This window comes from Aquarana catesbeiana, linkage group LG11 (assembly GCF_042186555.1).
Source record: "Aquarana catesbeiana isolate 2022-GZ linkage group LG11, ASM4218655v1, whole genome shotgun sequence".
In the NCBI taxonomy this organism is placed as follows: Eukaryota; Metazoa; Chordata; class Amphibia; order Anura; family Ranidae; genus Aquarana; species Aquarana catesbeiana.
In genome coordinates, this window is record NC_133334.1 from 140,500,739 (window position 1) to 140,522,464 (window position 21,726).

Genomic DNA, 21,726 nt, shown 5'->3' on the forward strand with positions numbered 1-21,726 from the left:
CAAGAGATGCCACCTATATAGGGAAATGGGAAAAAGAAATAGGTACGAACTAGAAGATCAACAAGTTGAGAGAATGATAGGAGCAGTATATAATTACGCAACAGACAAACACAATTGAAATGAATTATAAGCTCTTGGTAAGATGGTACTTGACACCGTATAAATTCACAAATACCAACCAGACAAATCCCCACAGTGCTGGAGGGAATGTAAACAGAGGGCCACAATGACAAACATCTGGCGGGAATGCCCAAAAATTAAGGAATATTGGCAGGAAATCCTGGAATATATAGAAGAGATAACTGGAGAAAAGATAATCAACAGCCTGCAGACGTGTTCATTCTATGATTCAAAAGCTCCAAATAAGCAATACGGAAAAACATTAACTCCAATATTGTTGAATGCGGCAAAAGGACGAATTCCAAAGAAGTGGTTAAGCATAGAAAAACCTGACGTAAGGGAATGGTTCGAGCGAATAGAATACTACAGTAAAATGGAATACTTGTGCAGCAGAGAAAAAGAGCAATCAGAAAAATACAACAGTATTTGGGGAAGATGGAGAATTTTTAAAACTTCAGAGAAATACTTAGAAAAGATGATGGAGGGCGGCAGGGCCTGAGTAGACCCGGAAATAAGAAAGAGGGTCGAGAACAAACCGGGGTTGGGGAGGGGAGATGGGGGTGGTAGGGAGAGAAGTTGGTGGGAGGAAGGACGAACATGAGTAGGGATAGAATAGAACCGTTGAAAGATAGATATAGAGGGTACCGTTAATGATTAAGATTTTAATACTAAATTTTTGAAAAAAAATGTTGACAATAGAAGAAACCGAGTAATAAATAAAGTCCTGGAAAAATACCACAATGATGTGAAACCGAGAAGGAGACAGTAAATGAACTTAAAGTTGAATACGTCTCGACAGAGTTTGCTGATGTGGTTAAAAAAAAAAAAAATAAAAACAAAAAAAGCGTGTGTGGCAGCAACCAGGTGAGGAGTACAAAGACAAATATGTCTTGCCTACAGTCAAGCATGGTGGCGGGAGTGTCATGGTCTGGGGCTGCATGAGTGCTGCTGGCACCGGAGAGCTACAGTTTATTGTGGGAACCATGAATGCCAACATGTACTGTGACATACTGAAGCAGAGCATGACCCCCTCCCTTCGAAGACTGGGCTGCAGGGCAGTATTCCAACATAATGACCCCAAACACACCTTCAAGACGGCCACTGCCTTGCTGAAGAAGCTGAGGGTAAAGGTGATGGACTGGCCAAGCATGTCTCCAGACCTAAACCTTATTGAGCATCTGTGGGATATCCTCAAACGGAAGGTGGAAGAGCGCAAGGTCTCCAACATCCACCAGCTCTGTAATGTCGTCATGGAGGAGTGGAAGAGGACTCCAGTGGCAACCTGTGAAGCTCTGGTGAACTCCATGCCCAAGAGGGTTAAGGCAGTACTGGAAAATAATGGTGGCCACACAAAATATTGACACTTTGGGTTCAATTTGGAAATTTTCACTTAGGGGTGTACTCACTTTTGTTGCCAGCAGTTTAGATATTAATGGCTGTGTTGAGTTATTTTGAATGGACAGCAAATTTTCACTGTTGTACATTGACTACTTTACATTGTAGCGAAGTGTCATTTCTTCAGTGTTGTCACATGAAAAAATATAATAAAATATTTACAAAAAAGTGAGGGGTGTACTCACTTTTGTGAGATACTGTAGGAAACCAACGGCTGCTAATGGCATTCTTCATGCCATCAACTTTCACCCAGATAGTCTCATCAAATTGATCCCTTTCGGTCAATATTTACGCATCAGGCGCAATTGCTCGGATGAGGTTAATTTTAGGAGGGAAGTAGACAAATTGAGGCTCAGACAGTGCTTGTGGGTACTCCCAGAAATGCCTTAAGAAGGCTTTTAAAAAAGCAAACTCTAAAACTAGGCAGGAACTATTGTATGGAACAAGGACTCACAGGGCTGACGGTGACCAGTTACGGATCATTACTCGGTTTTCATACCAACAAGAACGGTTCAAAAAAACATTGTGCAGAAATACTGGCATGTTCTGCCACTGGATCCCATAGTTGGACCATTAGTGCCAGAATGCCCAACATGTACTTTCCGCAGAGCTAGGTCTCTGTGTGATAAGTTGGTATCCAGCTAGTTTAAGGGGGGTCCTAAGGACACATGCAAAAGGTTGGGCACTTTTAAATGTGGCGGTTGCAGCTATTGCCAATACATGGATGTTACTACTCAAAATCCTTCCAAACAAAGTGAAATTTACTTTGAAGCATTTCACGAACTGTAAGACATATGGGGTTGTGTACCTCCTACAGTGCGAATGTACCTGCTTCTATGCAGGTAAAACTAAGACTGAATTTTGGCATAGAGCATACCGTCACATTTTAAGTATGCAATCTTGTAACCTGGACTTACCATTCGGACGCCATGTCCTGTATTTTCAATGTGGAATTTTTCCAAGCATGAAATTTTTAATTTTGGATAGGGTGCACCCTGGAATGAGAGGGGGCCACTGGAACAAAATCCTGCTACAAAGGGAACAGCGATGGATATACAAAGTTGAAATGCAGCATCTTTCCCTGGACTCAATGAGACGCCTTTTTTGGAGGGTTTCATCTCTGGGGGTCCAGAACACCATTCATTTTTGGTGGTGTATGAATGGTGGCCTGTCCTCACCCCTCACATTCCAGGGTCCCAACTACCTGTGTCATACGTCTGACATATCGCATGCTGCTTTGGGTTTGATCTTGATTCCATGTATGGTGTCCAGAGTTTGCCTTGCTCAAGTGTAGGGCATGATTAATATATCATACCTATACCTGTGTAGAATGCCTGTACCCAGCATGCTCATATATATTGTGTTCATGTATAGAATAGAGTGTTACCCATTTTATTGGCCGTATTGGCTGTCTTATGGTTCAGAGTTTCTTTTTTACTGTAATGTTAGGGATGATCTTGTGTCCTCCTGAATCTATTTTTCTTTTCTCTTGTTTCCATTTTTCTCTTTACTTTCTCAGTGTTTTTGGTTCCGTCACAGCTGCCCAAACCACTTGTAGGGGCTTGACCAGCCTTGATCTGACTATAGATGACTGAGTCAATCTTTGTAACCTCAAGATTCTGTTCTGGGTGAATATATTTATCCGTTTTTTGTTGCTATGTCTCTGGATCCCCTGGCTGCTATGGTGCTGTGTAATGCACGGATTGCCAGCTCACTTGGTGGCGGAGGACATATGGTGTTGCGACGTCCTACCGGGCAGCGCCATGTCATGACAACATGTCTGGCTCCACTGGTTGCTATGGAACCATCTAAGGACACAAACTACCAGCGTACTCAACAGCGCAGAGTCGTACTGCACAGCGCCATGTGGTCACATCACGTTTACACGCCCTCCAGTTGTTATAGAGTCCCTTGTATACAAATTATAGTTCACTTCCTAGCCGACACTTTAGCATGTGATCTGGCACTTGTTCTGGCGCCATTTGATGACATCAGAGCAAGGTGCCGTTCAGAGTGTGCTAAGCTACATACGAGGCACACCTGGAGTGTCTGGTCTAGGTAGTGCAGACGCTTTGGGGTCAGGCAATTATGACCCAGGTGCCTGCAATTATTCATTACCTTTCACCATGTATATACAGAGCTTAGTCCCTCCAGTTAGCCACTGTTCCACCTGGCAGACACAAACAGCCACACTATTCCATCCCAGCCATAAGGTAAGCTCATTGTGAGGTTTAGGCGACGTGGCTTGCCATTTTGATTTATTCCACTTATAGGGTACTGTACTGCAAGTTTAATGGCGCCATCTGGCACAATATATCTAGCTAACAATCTTCCTCTGTGGCTACTTTCTAGATCAATATGACCCGTCCAGCTATCAGGTTGAATTAATACTTATTACAATCATTTCTAACCTATGATGATCTGGACGGTTGGATCCAAGACCCAGACCCCACTCTCTATCAACCGGATGCGTGTTTAGGGGGAAGAAATATTATATTTCTCCCTAAATTTACGGTCAATTGGGTAATATACCCTGCACTACTCTGCAATATACCCTGCACTACTCTGCAATATACCCTGCACTACTCTGCAATACCCCGCAACACCCCGCATTTTTTTAACCAGTTCCCGCCCGCAGTCATATGATGTCCTTGAATTTGTGCGGGGATATCTGAATGATGGGTGCAGCTACAGGCATCATTCAGATATCAGCTTTTTCAGCCGGCGATTCCCTACACCATAAGAATGATCATAGCGGCTGTTCCACTGCTTGATCGTTCTTATGGGAGGCGAGAGGGGATGTCCCCCCCTTCCCGCCACCCTCCAGTGCTTCTACCAACTCACCGCTACGATCAAAGCCAGGATCTATTTTTTTTTTTTTTTTTACTTCAGGCTTCCCAGCCTAGAGGTGAGATGAGGGGTCTTATTGACCCCACATCTCACTGTAAAGAGGACCTGTCATGCCATATTCCTATTACAAGGGATGTTTACATCCCTTGTAATAGGAATAAAAGTGATCAAAAATTTTTTTTTTTGGGGGGGGGGGGGGGAGTGTCAAAGTAAAATAAAGTAAAATGAACAATAAAAAAAATTTTAAAGCGCCCCTGTCCATGTGCTCGCATGCAGAAGCGAACGCATACGTAAGTCCCGCTCACATATGAAAAAGGTGTTCAAACCACACATGTGAGGTATCGCTGCAATCGGTAGAGCGAGAGCAATAATTTTGGCCCTAGACCTCCTCTGTAACTCAAAACTTGTAACCAGTAAAAAATTTTAAAGTGTCACCTATGGAGATTTTTAAGTAGCGAAGTTTGGCACCATTCCACGAGCGTGTGCAATTTAGAAGGGTGACATGTTAGGTATCTATTTACTCGGCTTAACGTCATCTTTCACATTATGCGAAAACATTGGGTTAACTTTACTGTTTTGTTTTTTTTAAAGCACAAAACATTTTTTTTTTCTAAAAAAAACGCGTTCGAAAAAAAAGTTCCACCAACCGCCATTGTATTCGCTAGGGTCTTTGCTGAAAAAAAATGTATATTATATATATATATATATATATATATATATATATATATATATATATATATATATATATATAATGTTTTGGGGTTCTATGTAATTTTCTAGCAAATAAATGATTATTTTTACATGTAGGAGAGAAATATAAGAATTGGCCTGGGTGCTCCAGAACGCCTGAAGGTGCTCCGTGCATGTTGGACCTCTGTATGTGGCCACGCTGTGTAAAAGTCTCACACATGTGGTATTGCCATACGCGGGAGTAATAGCAGAATGTGTTTTGGGGTGTATTTTGTGGTATGCATATGCTGTGTGAGAAATAACCTTCTAATATGAAAAATTTGGGAAAAAAAAAAAATCTTGATTTTGCAAAGAATTGTGGGAAAAAATGACAATTTCAAAAAAACTCACCATGCATCTTTTCAAATACCTTGGAATGTCTTCTTTCCAAAAAGGGGTCATTTGGGGGGTATTTGTACTTTTCTGGCATGTTAGGGTCTCAAGAAATTAGATAGGCCGTCAGTACTTCAGGTGTGATCAATTTTCAGATATTGGCACCATAGCTTTTGGACTCTATAACTTTCACAAAGACCAAATAATATCCACCGATTTGGGTTATTTTTACCAAAGATATGTAGCAGTATAAATTTTGGCCAAAATTTACGAAGAAAAATTACTAATTTGATACATTTTATAACAGAAACAAAGAAAAATTCATTTTTTACCAAATTTTCAGTCTTTTTTCTTTTATAGTGCAAAAAATAAAAAACCCAACGGTGATTAAATACCACCAAAAGAAAGCTCTATTTGTGTGAAAAAAAGGACGAAAATTTCATATGGGTACAGTGTTGTATGACTGAGTAATTGTCATTCAAAATGTGAGAGCACCAAAAGCTGAAAATTGGTCTGGTTAGGAAGGGGGTTTAAGTGCCCAGTGGTCAAGTGGTTAAAGTCCCAACCTGAGGAACCTATCTTTTACTCCATAATTTTAAAGCATGTCATGTTTGGTACCCCTGTATTCGCCATAAGATCATCTTTTATATTTCACCAAACATTAAGGCATTATAGTGTATTTTTGTGCATTATAATAATTAAAAAAAAAAAAAAAAGTGTTTTCTCCCCCCAAAAAATAGCGTTTGAAAAAAAAAACAAAAACTGTGCAAATACTTTGTGAAAAAAAAAAAATTGCAACGCCCACCATTTTAATCTGTAGGGCCTCGGCTTTAAAAAAAAAAAAAAAAAAAAAAAATATATTATATATATATATATATATATATATATATATATATATATATATAATGTTTGGGGGTTCGAGGAAATTTTTTCATGTAAACAAAAAGTGTCAGAAGTACTTGGTGGTTCAAGTGGTTAGAAGAGTGGGTGATGTGTGTCATAAGCTTCTGATGTTGGGCATAAAATGCCAAGACGGTTCAAACCCCCCCCCCCCCCCAAATGATCCCTTTTTAGAAAGTAGACACCCCAAGCTATTTGCTGAGAGGCATGTTAAGTTCATGGACTATTTTATATTTTGCCATGAAGAAAATGACAATTTTTTTTTTTTTACACAAAGTTGTCACTAAATGATATATTGCTCACACATGGCATGGGTATATGTGAAATTACACCCCAAAATACATTCTGCTGCTTCTCCCGAGTAGCGGAATACCACATTTGTGAGACTTTTTGGGAGCCTAGCTGCATACAGGACCCCAAAACAATCACTGCCTTCAGGCTTTCTTAGGGTATAAAATGGTGATTTTACTCCTCACTACCTATCACAGTTTCGGAGGCCCTGAAATGTCAAGATAGCACAAAACCCCCTCAAATGACCCCATTTTGGAAAGTGGACACCTCCAAGGCAGCCCTCAAAAACTCCACTCGCATTTTGCGAGTGGATTTTGAGGGCTGGCTGGTGAGGAAGGGCTGCCTGGGAGCGGGGGGGAGGGGCACCGCCGGCAGGCGGGTTGTATGTATACAAAATACATACAAAAAATAAATAAATAAAATAAATGCAGCACGCTGTGATGCAAGCATTCGACTTGAGTCAAGGAGAAACAATAGATCTATTATTTCTCCTTAACTCAAGTCGCATGCTTGCATAACAGCGTGCTGAATTTATTTATTTATTTATTTTTATATATTATCTCTATGATTGACAGTGCTACATCCAGAAATCAAACCTGTCCTGTTCACTAACTATCAGGAATACTTTCTAGCCAGAATTGCATTTATTTGTCTGAGATAACCAATGCTTTCTTCAACATTGTAAAGACTTAATGCAGCAGCTCTATAGGCATATAGGGAGTCTGGAGGTCCATGGTTAAGCACAATACGGGTACCGACTTGTGCTACCAAGGTTTCCGGAACTTGCCTCACCTAAACACATGTAAGCATTATATATTAAGTCACATTTAATGACTTGAGATGATTGACACGTGTGGATGACTGGGATATGGCTGAGCTCATGGGCATGCGTTTTTAAGTGACAACGTTGTCAGTTTTTACCTTATGCAATCTCCTATTCTTTATGCTTTCCTTTCAATGATTAAAATATGTTTCTACTAATTGTTCTAATAAAGTTATATCAGGTTAAACCGCAGTTCGTTCCTTTTCCTTCACTGTAGGTAAGGATACCTTGGGTCCTATTCCCCACTCCCCTTTTATTTTGACTACTTCTCCTGTTCTGACAAGGAACACCACCCTATTAGGTGAGCCGGTAACCTGTTACCTGAATTGACCAACGATACTGGTCATCAGGACCCCGCCCATTGCGTTTTTACTACTATTTGTAAAGAGGCATGGTGAGTATTTTGCAGCTCTCATTTATTTTTGGAAAATTAAGAAAGAAAAAAAGGGAAAACATTTTTTTTTTTTCAATTTTCAAAACTAAAACAAAATACTCAACATGCCTCTCAGCAAATAGCTTGGGATGACTACTTTCCAAAATGGGGTCATTTGGGGGGGGGGGGGGGGTTGTGTTATCTTGGCATGTTATGGCCCCGAAACTGTGATTGATAGTGAGGAGTGAAATCAAAAATTTATGCCCTTAGAAATTCTGAGGGCAGTGATTGGTTTTTGGGGTTCTGTACACGGCAAGGTTTGTAAAAATTTTTTCAAACACTTGTGATATAAAATTAAAATATTCAATGGGCTCAACATGCCTTGGGCTCTACTTTCCAAAAAGGGGTAATTTGGAAGGGTTTTGTACTGCCCTACCACTTTAGTACCTCTAAAATTAGATAGGCAGCCAAACTAAAAGCTGCGTAAATTCCAGTAAATGTACCCTAGTTTGTAGACTCTGTAACTTCTGCACAAACCAATATACGCTTATTGAATTTTTTTTTACCCAAGACATGTGGCTGAATACTTTTTGGCCTATATGTATGACTAAAATTGAATTTATTGGATTTTTTTTTATAAACAAAAAAGTAAAAAATACATTTTTTTTTACATTTTTGGTCTATTTTGTTTATAAAATCGCAAAAAATAAAAATCCCAGAGGTGAGAAAGCTCTATTTGTGGGGGGGGGGGGGACACACATTTCGTACAGCATTGCATGACTTCGCAAATAACAGTTAAAGCAGCGCAGTGCCAAATTGTAAAAAGTGCTCTGGTCATTAAGGGGGTAAATCCTTCCAGGGCTGAAGTGGTTAAACATGTCGGTATAAAATGCAAGCATCTAAAAAAGGCAACAGTTTCTTCTAGAGACAAAAAAATTTTGCCGCCCGCCCACCGTCATATTACAGTGGAGCCGTGCAGCTCTTGTTCTGGGCCGACATATGACGGCGGCCCATTCACGGGCGCACAGCCCTTCACGGTCGGCGGCAGCGTGTCCCCGAGGCACAGCACGTCACTGACAGGGGTGAACAGCCATTAGGCATGGCTGTTTACCATGTGATCGGCTGCAATCACGTCACGGCCAGTCACAAATGGGTATTCCCCGCTTAAGACCGCGCATGCGCTCGATTGGGAGCGCGCATCGCAGTCATGTGGGTGGTGGCGTGTTCCCAAGAACACTGCTCGTCACTGACAAGGGTAAACAGCCAATGGCTGCCGGCTGTTTACCACGTGATCGGCTGTGATCCATTCACAGCCGATCACCAAATATAAAGCATAGACCAGTTACTAGCTGTTGCTGGCTTTTCTCTCCCCACACACTGTTTCCAGTGTGAGGAGAGAAGACCCAGGGGCAGCGAGTTACCGATTTATGTATTGTAGTGTACTGCACCAACACCACAAAAAAAAAAAAAAAAAAAAAAAAAGAGAGAACCTGTCACATCGACGACCCCCAACAGTCACCACATCAGTGCCCACAAAGTGCACCTGTCACCCATCAGTGCCCACAAAGTGCACCTGTCACCGTCAGAGACTGCCGTCAGCGGTGCACCTGTCACCCATCAGTGACCCTCATCTGTCACCTATAAGTCCCATAAAGTGTACCAGTCACCATCAGTGACTGCCATCAGTGACTGTCACCCACCAGTGATCGTCACCTGTCACCCGACGCACAGCCCATCAGAAAAAATGTCCAAAAGACTCTTTACAAGTGAGGCGTTCCAGATCCTCTCCATGACTGATAAGAGCAGCAGGGAGTTCTCATCAGATTCAAATGCCAATTCCAAATTCAGCATTTGAACTCATCGATAGTAGTGGCTCGACAAATGAATCAGAGGAAGAATGGATCCCTCCTAAGAGGGCACGGCGCTCTGGAAACCAGGCAGCCACCAGCAGGATCTAATTCCCAGGCCCAGTACCAGCGCTGCCGCCAGCGATAGACGCCAAGACCAAAGGCCCACTACCAGCGCTGCCGCCAGCGAAAGACCACAAGAAATGCCCAGTTCCAGCACTGCCGCAGCATCACCCCCAAATGCACGGGAACTTCAAATCCCCCAACTACCAGCACTGGAGTGCCACGTCCCCAAAGAGCCAGGGGCGCTACACATCTTCCAGCTGGTCTTGCCAATACAACATGGCTGCCTTCCGACTCAGGGTCAGCAAGAATTCCCCCTTTCACCGCACAGCCAGGTGTGCAGGCCAATACCCAACATTTTACTGACATTGATTGTTTTTATTTATTTTTGCTGGATACTTTACTGCAACTCATCATGGACCAGACCAATTTATATGCCCAGCAGCATATTGCCAACAGCCCCCAATCATCATACGCCCCTCCGTTTGAGTGGAAGGATTTGACTCTGGAGGAGTTCAAAGTGTTTATGGGCCTCACCATAAACATGGGGCTTACAAAAAAAAATGAAGGACATGCCTATTGGTCCACCAACCCCATCCACCACATGCCCATTTATTCTTCCATAATGTCCAGGTCCCAATACGAGATATACAATACAATTCTTCATTTCAGTGACAACACCCAGTGCCTTCCCCGCAATCATCCAAATTACGATAAATTATATAAAATTCGCCCACTCAATTTCTTTTCCCAACGATTTGCAGAACTCTATGTCCCCGATCAGCATATATGTGTAGATGAGTCCCTGGTAACCTTTTCAGGCCAGCTAGGAATAAAGCAATACATTCCTAGCAAAAGGGCCAAATATGGAGTGAAATTTTATAAGCTTTGAGAGAGAGTCACGGGATATCTGTATGCGTTCCGCATTTACGAAGGAAGAGATTCCCAGCTCCAGCCTCGAGTGCCCGGCCTACATGGGCACAACTGGTAAAGTTATATGGGACCTGGCATACCCACTGCTGAAGAAAGGTTACCACATATACCCGGATAACTTTTACACCAGCCTGCCCCTTTTCAAACACCTATACCTCGTAGAAACCCTGGCCTGTGGAACCTCCAAAAAGAATAGGAAGGGCTTCCCACAAGCCACAGTGAATAAGAAATTGCGAAGGGGAGAAAGAGCAACTTTGGGATGCAACAAAGTGCTGGCCTTGAGGTGGAAGGATACCAGGAATGTGCACATGATGTCCACCATCCATGATGACACTACAGTTGAAGTTCAGAGAAGACGAGGTCCCATTGTAAAGCCAACAAGTGTACAAGATTACAATCTGTAAACGGGGGGGGGGGGATTTCAACGACCAAATGATTCAGCCCTATTTATCAATAAGGAGGTCCCGTTTCTGGTACAAGAAAGCAGCAATCTATTTACCGTATATACTCGAGTATAAGCCGAGTTTTTCAGCACTTTTTTTTTCGCTGAAAGTGCCCCCCTCGGCTTATACTCGAGTCAAGCACTTTTCTGCAGCAGAAAATGACATTTTCCGAACTGACTTTGGGGCCCCGTATCTCGAGGCCACAAATCTAGTGCGCAAACCCAGTGGAACTAACACATCCAAAGCTGGGGTTCCTAGCACCAAGTGGTTCCCGAGATACGGGGCCCCAAAGTCAGTTCAGAAAATGTCACTCTGCTGCAGAAAAGTGCTTGACATTTTCCGAACCGACTTTGTGGCCGTATCTCGGGGCCACTTGGCTCTAGGAACCACAGCTTTGGATATGTTATAGTGCTATTTCCACTGGGTTTGCACACCAAATTTGGGGTTCCTAGTACCAAGTGGCCTCAAGATACATGGGCCCCAAAGTCGGTCAACTGTGTCCATCTGCAGCTAAGTCATTTTAGGACCCTTTGGGTCCAGAGACCCCAAATTTTGGCTGCAATTAGGGGGCATCTAGGAACCCTTAACTACTGAGTTTGAAGTTCGGGGGACCTATGGCTGCAAATGGGCACAGTGAGGCATGCAAATGGGTACAGTGAGGCTGCAAATGGGCATGGTTGACCCTCTTTTCCACTTACAGTAGCTGCGCATTTCTCACCCTAGGCTTATACTCGAATCAATACGTTTTCCCAGTTTTTTGTGGTAAAATTTGGTGCCTCGGCTTATATTCGGGTCGACTTATACTCAAATATATACGGTAATTCATTTGGCCATAATAATGCCTACATAATTCACACCAAATCCACAGAAAGCCCTGCCCACTTCCTAAAATTCATTGAAGAAGTTATCACGTCCCCCATCTACCATTAAACCACCCCCACCCCACCCCGAGAAAACCTTCAATCTGATGCTGTTAGACGACTTCATGAACGCCACTTCCAGGACAACATTCCACCATCTGAAGCAGGCCGGCCGAAGACACCAAAAAAGATGTCGAGTATGCAGCAAATAAGGATTTCGAAGAGATACCAGCTACCATTGTCCCCAGTGTCCCTCCGAACCTGGCCTTTGCATTGGTGAATGCTTCAGACTGTATCACACATCCCTAAAATATTAGCCCATATTCTTAACCATTTCCCCATTTTCATCATCTGTGCTGACCATTTCCCATGCTTCCTCAAATAACCATGCCACTACCTTCCACGTGAACTGACCCTGGCCTGTTTTTTGACTTACGCTTCTGCCTACCGCTTGGACTGCTTGTATGTGAACTGGCCCTGGCCTGTTTTATGGACTATGCTTTTGCCTACCACTTGGACTGATCTGTTGCCCTGCTACTGTAGTACACAGGGGTCTCACATGTGAGGGGCTCGAGAAATGTTTTTCCGGATGGAGAAAAATTTTTGTTGTCTCCAGGTTTCGTAATTTCCGGATTAGGGTCTGGAGTCCGGAGGCTTCATAGAGATTTGGGTGGGTCAAAGCCTTTACCCCTGTGCCCCTGTGCACAGCTTTTACCTGATTGCGGCCCTCAGCCTGCTGCTGACTTACTGCCATCATGCCTCTGCCTTCCGCATAAACTGACCACACCTCTGCCTGCTACCTGGACTATGGAAATAATTAGCTGTAGCAAGAGGCAGTATGTTTATGAAGGGCTGAAGAGCGGTACAAAAATGAGTGCAGGCAGGTAACGGTGTACCAGGACAAATATTATGGCTGTGCTGAACACAAGGAAGACAGAGGCGCCTCTGGGTGCAGACTGTAAAAACAATTTTAATTAAAAAGGCAACAACATAGTTTGCACTCACATTTAAGATGAGAATATCAGGCGTTTAAAAAGTCCCAAGACTATCAAAAGAGGGGCTGTGAAGTCATTTCTCTCTGCCATGGATGCATCGTCAATCTGGTTCACAGGCGCTGGATGTAATGACGGCTAACAGTGAAGAGGGACACCAGAGCGAGGCTTGGAAAGCAAGCGTAGATCCAGGCGAGGGCGGATGAGGTCACACCATGTGCGGCGCGTTTCTTGAGCCGGCTAGCAGTGAATGGCGTGACGGCTGCAGCTGTTTTGCAGTATTTGTTTGGGACTCTAGTTTTCACTCCCACCGGAAGGCTGCCGTGTATGTGGACTTTACACACCATCCCCATCATTCACCAGTAGTGTATCATAATATGACTTGGAACTTTATTAAACTCTGGATCATTAGCAGATTTTATTGTGTATAGTGTTATACCATTTGGATTGTGCGTTTAAATTTCTTGCGCCAAATACTTGTATCATTATGGCTGTGCTGGTTGTCTCTTCCTGGACAATTTCTATGGATAAATGCTTTGGCTGTGCTGACTATAGACAATATTCCTGCCTGCTGCCTGGATAATTACTATTGTTGTTGCTAAGCACATCCCTGCCTGCTGCCTGGACCAATTCTCTCCTCTGGGGACACTACTAAAACCGCAGGTAATACTTTTTTTTTTTTTTACCCGTTTCTCAATAGAATTTATTTTGGAGTGTAATTTTTGGTATGTAAATGCTATGTGTTAGAAATATAAGGGCCTTCAAAAAATGATAGGTTGTCAGGAAATTAGATGTTTAATTTATGCTTGTAGAAAGCCTGAAGGTGCTACTTCAATGGTGGGCCTCTGTATGTGGTCAGGCTGTGTAAAAGTCTCACATATGTGGTATCGCCATACTCAGGAGTAGCAGAATGTATTTTGGGGTGTAATTTTTGCTATGTACATGCTATGTGTTGGAAATATCTTAAAAATGAACAACTTTGTGGGAAAAAAAAAAAAAAGTTTTCTTTTTTTTCCACATTTTCCAAAAACTTCTGGAAAAAAATGAACCGTTCAAAAGACTTATTATGCCTCATAGATTATATGATGGGGTGTCTGCTTTCCAAAATGGGGTCATTTTGTGGGTATTTGTACTTTCGTGGCTTGTTAGTGTCTCAAGAAATGAGACTCTATAACTTTTACAAAGACCAAAAAATATACACTAATTAGGGTTATTTTTACCGAAGATATGTAGCCGTATACATTTTGGCCAAAATGTATGAAGAAATATTACTAATTTTAATGGCAGAAACAAAGAAAAAGGCATTTTTTCACCAAATTTTCAGTCTTGTTTTATTTATAGCACAAAAAAAAAAAAAAAAAAACTCACTAGTGATTAAATACCATCAAAAGAAAGCTCTATTTGTGTGAAAAAAATGGCGCAAATTTAATTTGGGTATAGTGTTGCATGACTGACTAATTGTCATTCAAAGTGAGAGAGCGCTGAAAGCTGAAAATTGGTCTGGGCAGGAAGGGGGTGAAAGTGCCCTGTAGGCAAGTGGTTAAAGGGTAAATAAAATACCACTAACTAAAATCATAGGCAGAGCATGTAATACTTACATCATCACATGACATGTTATACTCTGCTAGCACAGTACGACATCTTGCTGCTATTCTGAACCACTAGGTTAAGAACAAAATTGAAATGTAAATAAAAAAAACTTTTTAATATGGCATTTTAGGATCTCTCAAAGCCTAGACTGTGACTTATATGAATCTTAGGCTTCAAATGTACATTAGCAGCTCCTAAACTTGTGGCTTTTTTTTTGCCAAAGCCGTTAAACTCAACTCCATAAAAACCTATGTGTCAATGTACACATAGGCTTTTAGCAGAGTTTAGGAGCTGCTGCGGTTAGGTGAGCTTCAACCTGCCTCTCCTGAACGAGGAAGAATCGCGTTCAGGATTAAAACGTTTTGATCGTCAGCCACGGGAAAACGCTAAATACGGCAAAACCAATTTTGCAGTGTTTTGCATTTTCCCGTAGTTGCATTACATGTAGGCAGGGTGTACATGAAGCCTTATGCCCTGTACACACGACAGGATTTTCCGATGGAAAATGTGTGATAGGACCTTGTCGGAAATTCCGACCGTGTGTGGGCTCCATCACACATTTTCCATCAGAATTTCCGACACACAAAGTTTGAGAGCTTGCTATAAAATTTTCCGACAACAAAATCTGTTGCACAAAGTGCCACGCGTGCTCAGAATAAATTAAGAGAGGAAAGCTATTGGCTACTGCCCTGTTTATAGTCAAGACGCACATGTTTTATGTCACCGTGTTCAGAACGATCGGATTTTCCGACAACTTTGTGTGACCGTGTGTATGCAAGACAAGTTTGAGCCAACATCCGTCGATTCCATGGATTTTGTTGTCGGAATGTCCGACCGTGTGTACAGGGCATTAGAGTGAAGAAATTTAGATGGCCATTGAGATTTGTTTTTTGTCCTTATTAGATAATGGCCATACACAACCCAACCTTTTCTCATGGGAAAAAAAAAATCTATTTACATAGCTTACCATAGCTGCATTTTTTGGGGAAAAAAAGAACAGTGTGATGGACTCATTTCACATGACCCTTCAACCTGAGAAAATCCAGCCAGTAGCACATTTAGTTTCCTGGGGTGACAATACTTATTCACTGAAGTGAGGAGGAGCAACATTGTCACCCTAGCACAGGTAGCGTTAGCCCCACAGAATACCTCCCCTTCTTTTTACGTTTTGTAGTGAACAGCGGTGAACTGGGAAGGACGATAACATTGCTTGAGAGTGCACTACAGAACGCACAGGACAGCACTTAATTTCTGTCAGGACCAACAGTTATTTATCGAAACTATCAGACAGATGTAACATAATGCTTTCAATGGTCTATTTAATAAGACAAAAGCGAGCAAGAAATGTTTACTGTTAGGAGTACATACACTTTAACCGGTTCCCGACCAGCGCACGCCGATGTACGTTGGCAGAATGGCACGGCTGGGCAAATGGGCGTACCTGTACATCCATATGAATTCCCCGCCGTGCCATTGCGTGCGCGCCGCGGGCGGCGCACGCGCCGGCCGGGAGCTCCGTGGGTCGGGTCGCGGGTCCCGTGGACTCGATCGCCGCAGGCATACCTGCGATCGCCTCACAGAGAGGACGAACGGGGAGATGCTGATGTAAACAGCATCGCCCCGTTCTGCCTAGTGACAAGTGTCACTGTCATCGGGAGCTGTGATCGGAGTAATGACACTGCTAGCCCATCCCCCTACAGTTAGTAATCACTCCCCTAGGACACATTTAACCCCTCCCCGCCCCCTAGTGGTTAACCCCTTCACTGCCAGTGTCATTTACACAGTAATCAGTGCATTTTTAATTGCACTGATCGCTGTATAAATGACAATGGTCCCAAAAATGTGTCAAAAATATCCGACATGTCCGCCATAACATCGCAGTCACAATAAAAATCGCTGATCGCCACCATTACTAGTAAAAAAAAAATTATTAATAAAAATGCCATAAAACTATCCCCTATTTAGTAAACGCTATAACTTTTGCGCAAACCAATCAATAAACGCTTATTGCGATTTTTTTTTTTGCCAAAAATATGTAGAAGAATACGATCGGCCTAACTGAGGAAAAAAAATTTTTTATATATTTTTGGGGGATATTTATTATAGCAAAATGTAAAAAATAAAGCGTTTTTTTTTCAAAATTGTCGCTCTTATTTTGTTTATATCGCAAAAAATAAAAATCGCAGAGGTGATCAAATACCACCGAAAGAAAGCTCTATTTGTGGGAAAAAAGGACATCAATTTTGTTTGGGAGCCACGTCGCACGACCGCGCAATTGTCAGTTAAAGCGACGCAGTGCCGAATCGCAAAAAACGCTCTGGTTGGGAAGGGGGTAAAATCTTCCGGGCTGAAGCGGTTAACTCAGAGGCAGCACTGAATGAGGTTAGTTAACTGCTGATAAGTTGAGTGCCTGGCTGCTTCTAGCATAGGTTAATAATCGATAGCTTAAAAAGAAAGAGGCAGTGGCTCAGCTTTACTGTACACAGATGAATTTCATAATGACCTGCCAGGTGAGGAGAGACCATCCATACCTATATTGAGAGGGATGTAACCCTGTTACAATGCTAAACCACCTGTGCTTGAAAGTTCTGCTTCAATATTTTTATTCTATGTAGAAAAAAGGAGCCTAAAAAAATGCTTTGCATAGCCCTGGGAGCGTTGCAGCACATGCTTACTTACCATTTTTAAGAGGAAAAAAACAAGTTAAATAATTACTTGCAGTATATTTTGCTGCGGTTTCACAAAATTATTACTATACACATGCCTCTGTTGCTGTAATTTGAAGTATATCTACCCCCCCCCCCAAAAAAAAAGAAATATATTGTAACCTGGCAGTTCTCAAATGAGGTGGCACATTTTTTACGGGCTTCTCCTCTTTATTTTCACTCAGTAATACTGTGAATAACACATTTCCTGTCCATGGATAGCTACGCTCACGTCTCCACTGTATCTATGGAGAGAGCCATGGCTGCCACCCACAGCAGAGTTCAAACATGTCAGTCTTTGCTGGTTTTCATTACATAGAGAGGATAATGAGACAAGTATTTTTAAGAAAAATTATATTCTTCTTTTTGCTGTCTGCTTAGCTCACTGGACATAAAAAAGGACACTGCATTTCTGGCAAGATTAACAGGTATTTTCTGTACTTGCTGAATATGTTCTTAGCCTGTAAAATGTAAACTAACGCATCTACCACATCTAAAGATGGGAAAACTTCAGTTTGGGTTTAGTTATCCTTTAATAATGCTAGTGAATGTCATTTACCTTCATGATTTGCAAAAGCAGTTTGCCAAGCAAAATATTTTAATGGCAGTGGCAAACAGAATAATAAAAGGATACATTGATGGTGCCACAACTCTTTTGTGGATCCCAGCAAAAAAGAGTCCTATTAAAGTTATGCAACTAATTGTAAAGAAGGGGTGGTTCCACAGCGATGTGAAGAATGACACCTGTTAAACAAAGGATACAGCAGTATGAGTATATAATAAAGATTACAAATAATGTTATGGATAATGCTTTTAAAAATGTATCAGAACTCTCAAATTTGACTACATTCCAGCCAATGACATTTTTCCTCCTATGCCGATTATTTAGGATGATTATATAGTGCTTTGCCCAGGGGTGCATTTCTACAAATAAGCTTTCTGAATACACTATTGCCAACAATCTGGGCCAGGTAGGTAGAGACAGGAGTTATGTATTCTCTATCGCTTCTAGTGGAAAAAAAGATACAGAAATTTATATTAAAATACACAAAAAAAAAATCCTCCCATATAGTAAAATATAGGGCATTTAAAACCATATTTGGTATATTGAAACAATAAAAATATTTTCACCTGTAAAACTATATATGGCTCAAACAACTGGTATTAAGCTATTGGCAAAGTCGGGATGTGCAGTCGTATCAAGCTACCCACATGCTTTAACAAGACATCCTAACCTAATGTCAAGGTACTATATAAATTTGTATATCTGCAATGGGGGTTTGGGTGACTGATAAAGGAGATTAGGCATGTTGTTTTCCAATAGATTTCCTAAAATATCTGAAGTCTAAAGTTTAGCAGGGACAACTCTCATGTCTGTTTTCACTAATGTACAGTGTTGGACGAAAGCTCTAAGAAAACACTTTCTGGTCTGAAAGAACTGCAGAGTAGAATCCTGGTATTCAATATTGTGTTGAATTAAACAGGGAACTGTGGAGGGTATGGGAGCAGCTGGCTCAGGCTCTCAGCGGTGCACTGAGAGGTTGAACCAGCTCTGCCTGCAGACCCTGGATCGGCTATGTGAAGTCAGCCGCCAGTGGGCTTTAGCCCACTGTTGACTGATTCTGGGTCATAGTAGTGCAAAAATAAGTGAACTCATGTGACCCACATAAGAAGTATGGCCACAAAAGCTTTGGCCATACTGCTCTTTAAACTCTAGCAAAATTTGCATTAACATAAGTTTCCCAAAGAATAAGATTACACATTTTAGATTTTTTGTTTACCAAGTACCTGCTTCTACTTCCTCAATTCTGGCCTAGGCAAGGATGACATCAGTTTAGCCCTCCCTCCCCTGAGCCTTTAGCCTCCTGGGACACATCACAGAAGGATGCAGGAACAGTTTCAAAGCACCACACGATCTCGTACATGCACAGCAGGCTGTGAGACATCAGGAAGTCACAGCTGGCTCTTACATTCAAAATGGCCTCACCGGGGTCCAAAGCCTGGTGAAGAATCAGCTTCCGTGAAGACAGAGTCTGGATTCCATGGCCTGGCAAGTACCCATTTGTAGCTGCTGTTTTTTAATTTTTAGGAACACAAGTGAAGTTCCAGTACAAAAAATACAAATAGCATTTTAAAAGAAAACAGCAATACCTTCTGTGTTTCTGGGTCTATTAACCAATTCCATGCGCCGGTTGCAGTACAAACAGAAACCACAATAAGAATCACTAAAAAAAGGGGAAAAAAGTTTAAAAGTTATTCATACCAAAACTTCCATTCCAGAAAGAGACATGACAGTACAGACCTGAGATGTTTATGCCATCTCGATAGGCAAGTAGATGAACTTTAAAGTATATCTGTTGTTAAGAGAATAGTATATAAACCAACATAACATTAGTATGCATCAAAAACCACTGGTGCACCGCCCTTCCCTTGTCAAACTATAGCATCCAAATGCAAACAAAAACCCTAAAACCAAAAGAAACGGGAGTAGGATCTCCAGGAAACTCTTGAGCTAGATGAATGGCACTCGATAGGGTCAGGAAGCTTCGATGTCTCTCGTTCATATCGTTAATACCTCCATTATTGAGGCAAAATATAAAGTGTTACTGAGTTGGTATATGGTACTGGCCAGATTGGCTACCTATGTCCTGGGGTGTTCACCGTGTTTACAGGGCTGTGGTCGAGAAGGGATGGCATATCATAAATGGCGGCAGTGTCCTAAGGTGAGGCGTTTTTGGATTAGAGCGTATGGGCTTATTTATCCCCTTACCCAAGTTATTCTCACTAAGTCTCTGAGACATGCTTTTATGGGATGCAAGGGGGAGACAGCCTCAAGGAATCAGAGGCAACTCATGACCTTTATATTTGTATCTGTAAAAATCACTATTGCTAAGTTTTGTAAGTTGACTATCCTACCTTTTGAACAGCTCAAGCTTAAAGTGTTTGTTACCCCAACATCACACATTCCTGATAGGTGTCTGCTGTACCATCTACTTGCATGGAAAAGTATTCTGTTCTCTTTGAATTGATTCCTTTGTGTGAAATCCCTGGTGTTTCTGCCAGTTCCTCTGCTTTCCTATTAAAAACGGACCATACTAAGCACACTGTGGTCAGTTCTCTAGCTGTGCTGGGAGCACAGCCTTCGCTCCTCCAATGATTAGTCTTTTCCCGACATGCATGCCCTGCACAGTCTTTCACCGGGAAGCTCTGTGTACTGTTGCTTCTCTCCGCTGCCCCCCCCCCCCCCCACCCCCCTAGCTCTGAGAAACAGAGGGAATTTTTTTTATTATATTAAAAAAAATTTATATTTATATTTATATATATATATATATATATATATACACACATACACACACATATACACATATATACATATACACACACACACACACATATATATACACACACACACACATATAGTTGGTGAGGTAAAAAAAAAAAAAAAAAAAAAAAAAAAGAAGGACACCAGTCCATCCAGTTCAACCTGTGGTGTGTGCATATGCTTATGTTTATGGCAATAGTACATTGTATATGCCTATATGTTGTGATCGTTAAGGTGCCCATCTAATAGTTTTTGGAAACCAATCAACACTCCCTGCCGATACCACTGCTTGTGGAAGAGAATTCCACATCCTTACCACTCTGACAGTAAAGAACCCTCTACGCAGTTTAAGGTTAAACCGCAAAAATGTGTTCCCAATAATAGGGTCACCAGTACAGAATTTGTACAGCGTCATCATATCCCCTCTCAAGCGTCTCCACTCCAGAGAGAATAAGTTCAATGCTTGTAGTCTTTCCCCATATTTGAGATCCTCTAGTCCATTTATTAGCTATGTTGCCTTCCCTGGACTCTCTCCAGATCCAACACATCCTTCCTAAGGACTGGTGCCCAAAATTGAATGGCACACTCAAGATGCGGCCGGACCAGAGTCTTGTAGAGTGGGAGAATTATTGTTTTATCTCTGCAGTGAATCGCCTTTATAATGCATGCCAATATTCTGTTGGCCTTGCTTGCAGCAGCTTGGCATTGCATGCCATTGCTGGGCCTGTCTACCAGGACCCCCAGGTCTTTTTCCATCCTAGATTCTCCCAGGAGGTTCTCCCCCTAGTTCATTTCTATTTTAAACTGAATAAATTGTTATACAATGTGATCATTTACAACTACTTTAAACTCTCCTGGATTATGATAAACGAGCATCTGTCTGCAATCTTGAATGACAAAATGAAGGTGTTTGAGAAAGTATGGGATCCGTGGTTCAAATATTTGACCAGTGATCCTCGGACTGTACCCAATTAAGGTGCTTTCTGGACTGTAAGGATCAGAGCGTGGAGTCTCCAGGCCCCCCCTTTTTTTCCTACTTTTCTCTTTCTTCTTCTACTATGGACAAAGCAACTTATTGTGACTAAATCTTACTGGTTTACACCTTCTGTCTTACAAAATACATAATGAATGAAAAATAAAAAGTATGTAATCCAAAC

General features: G+C 41.9%; 1 protein-coding gene across 2 annotated transcripts in view; it reads right to left on the reverse strand.

The window, feature by feature from the left end:
* Positions 1 to 21,726, reverse strand: part of CNEP1R1 (CTD nuclear envelope phosphatase 1 regulatory subunit 1) — a 60,542-nt gene that overhangs the window by 14,476 nt on the left and 24,340 nt on the right. The window contains exons 3-5 of one of the 2 annotated variants that reach the window (XM_073605000.1): positions 19,399 to 19,472; positions 17,882 to 17,991; positions 14,551 to 14,605 (exon numbers count right to left, since the gene is read on the reverse strand). In XM_073605000.1, the coding sequence (XP_073461101.1) occupies positions 14,551 to 14,605; positions 17,882 to 17,991; positions 19,399 to 19,472 (239 nt within the window). Of the gene's footprint in view, positions 1 to 14,550; positions 14,606 to 17,806; positions 17,992 to 19,398; positions 19,473 to 21,726 lie in introns of both variants that reach the window. The other variant, XM_073605001.1, reaches the window with a different exon arrangement.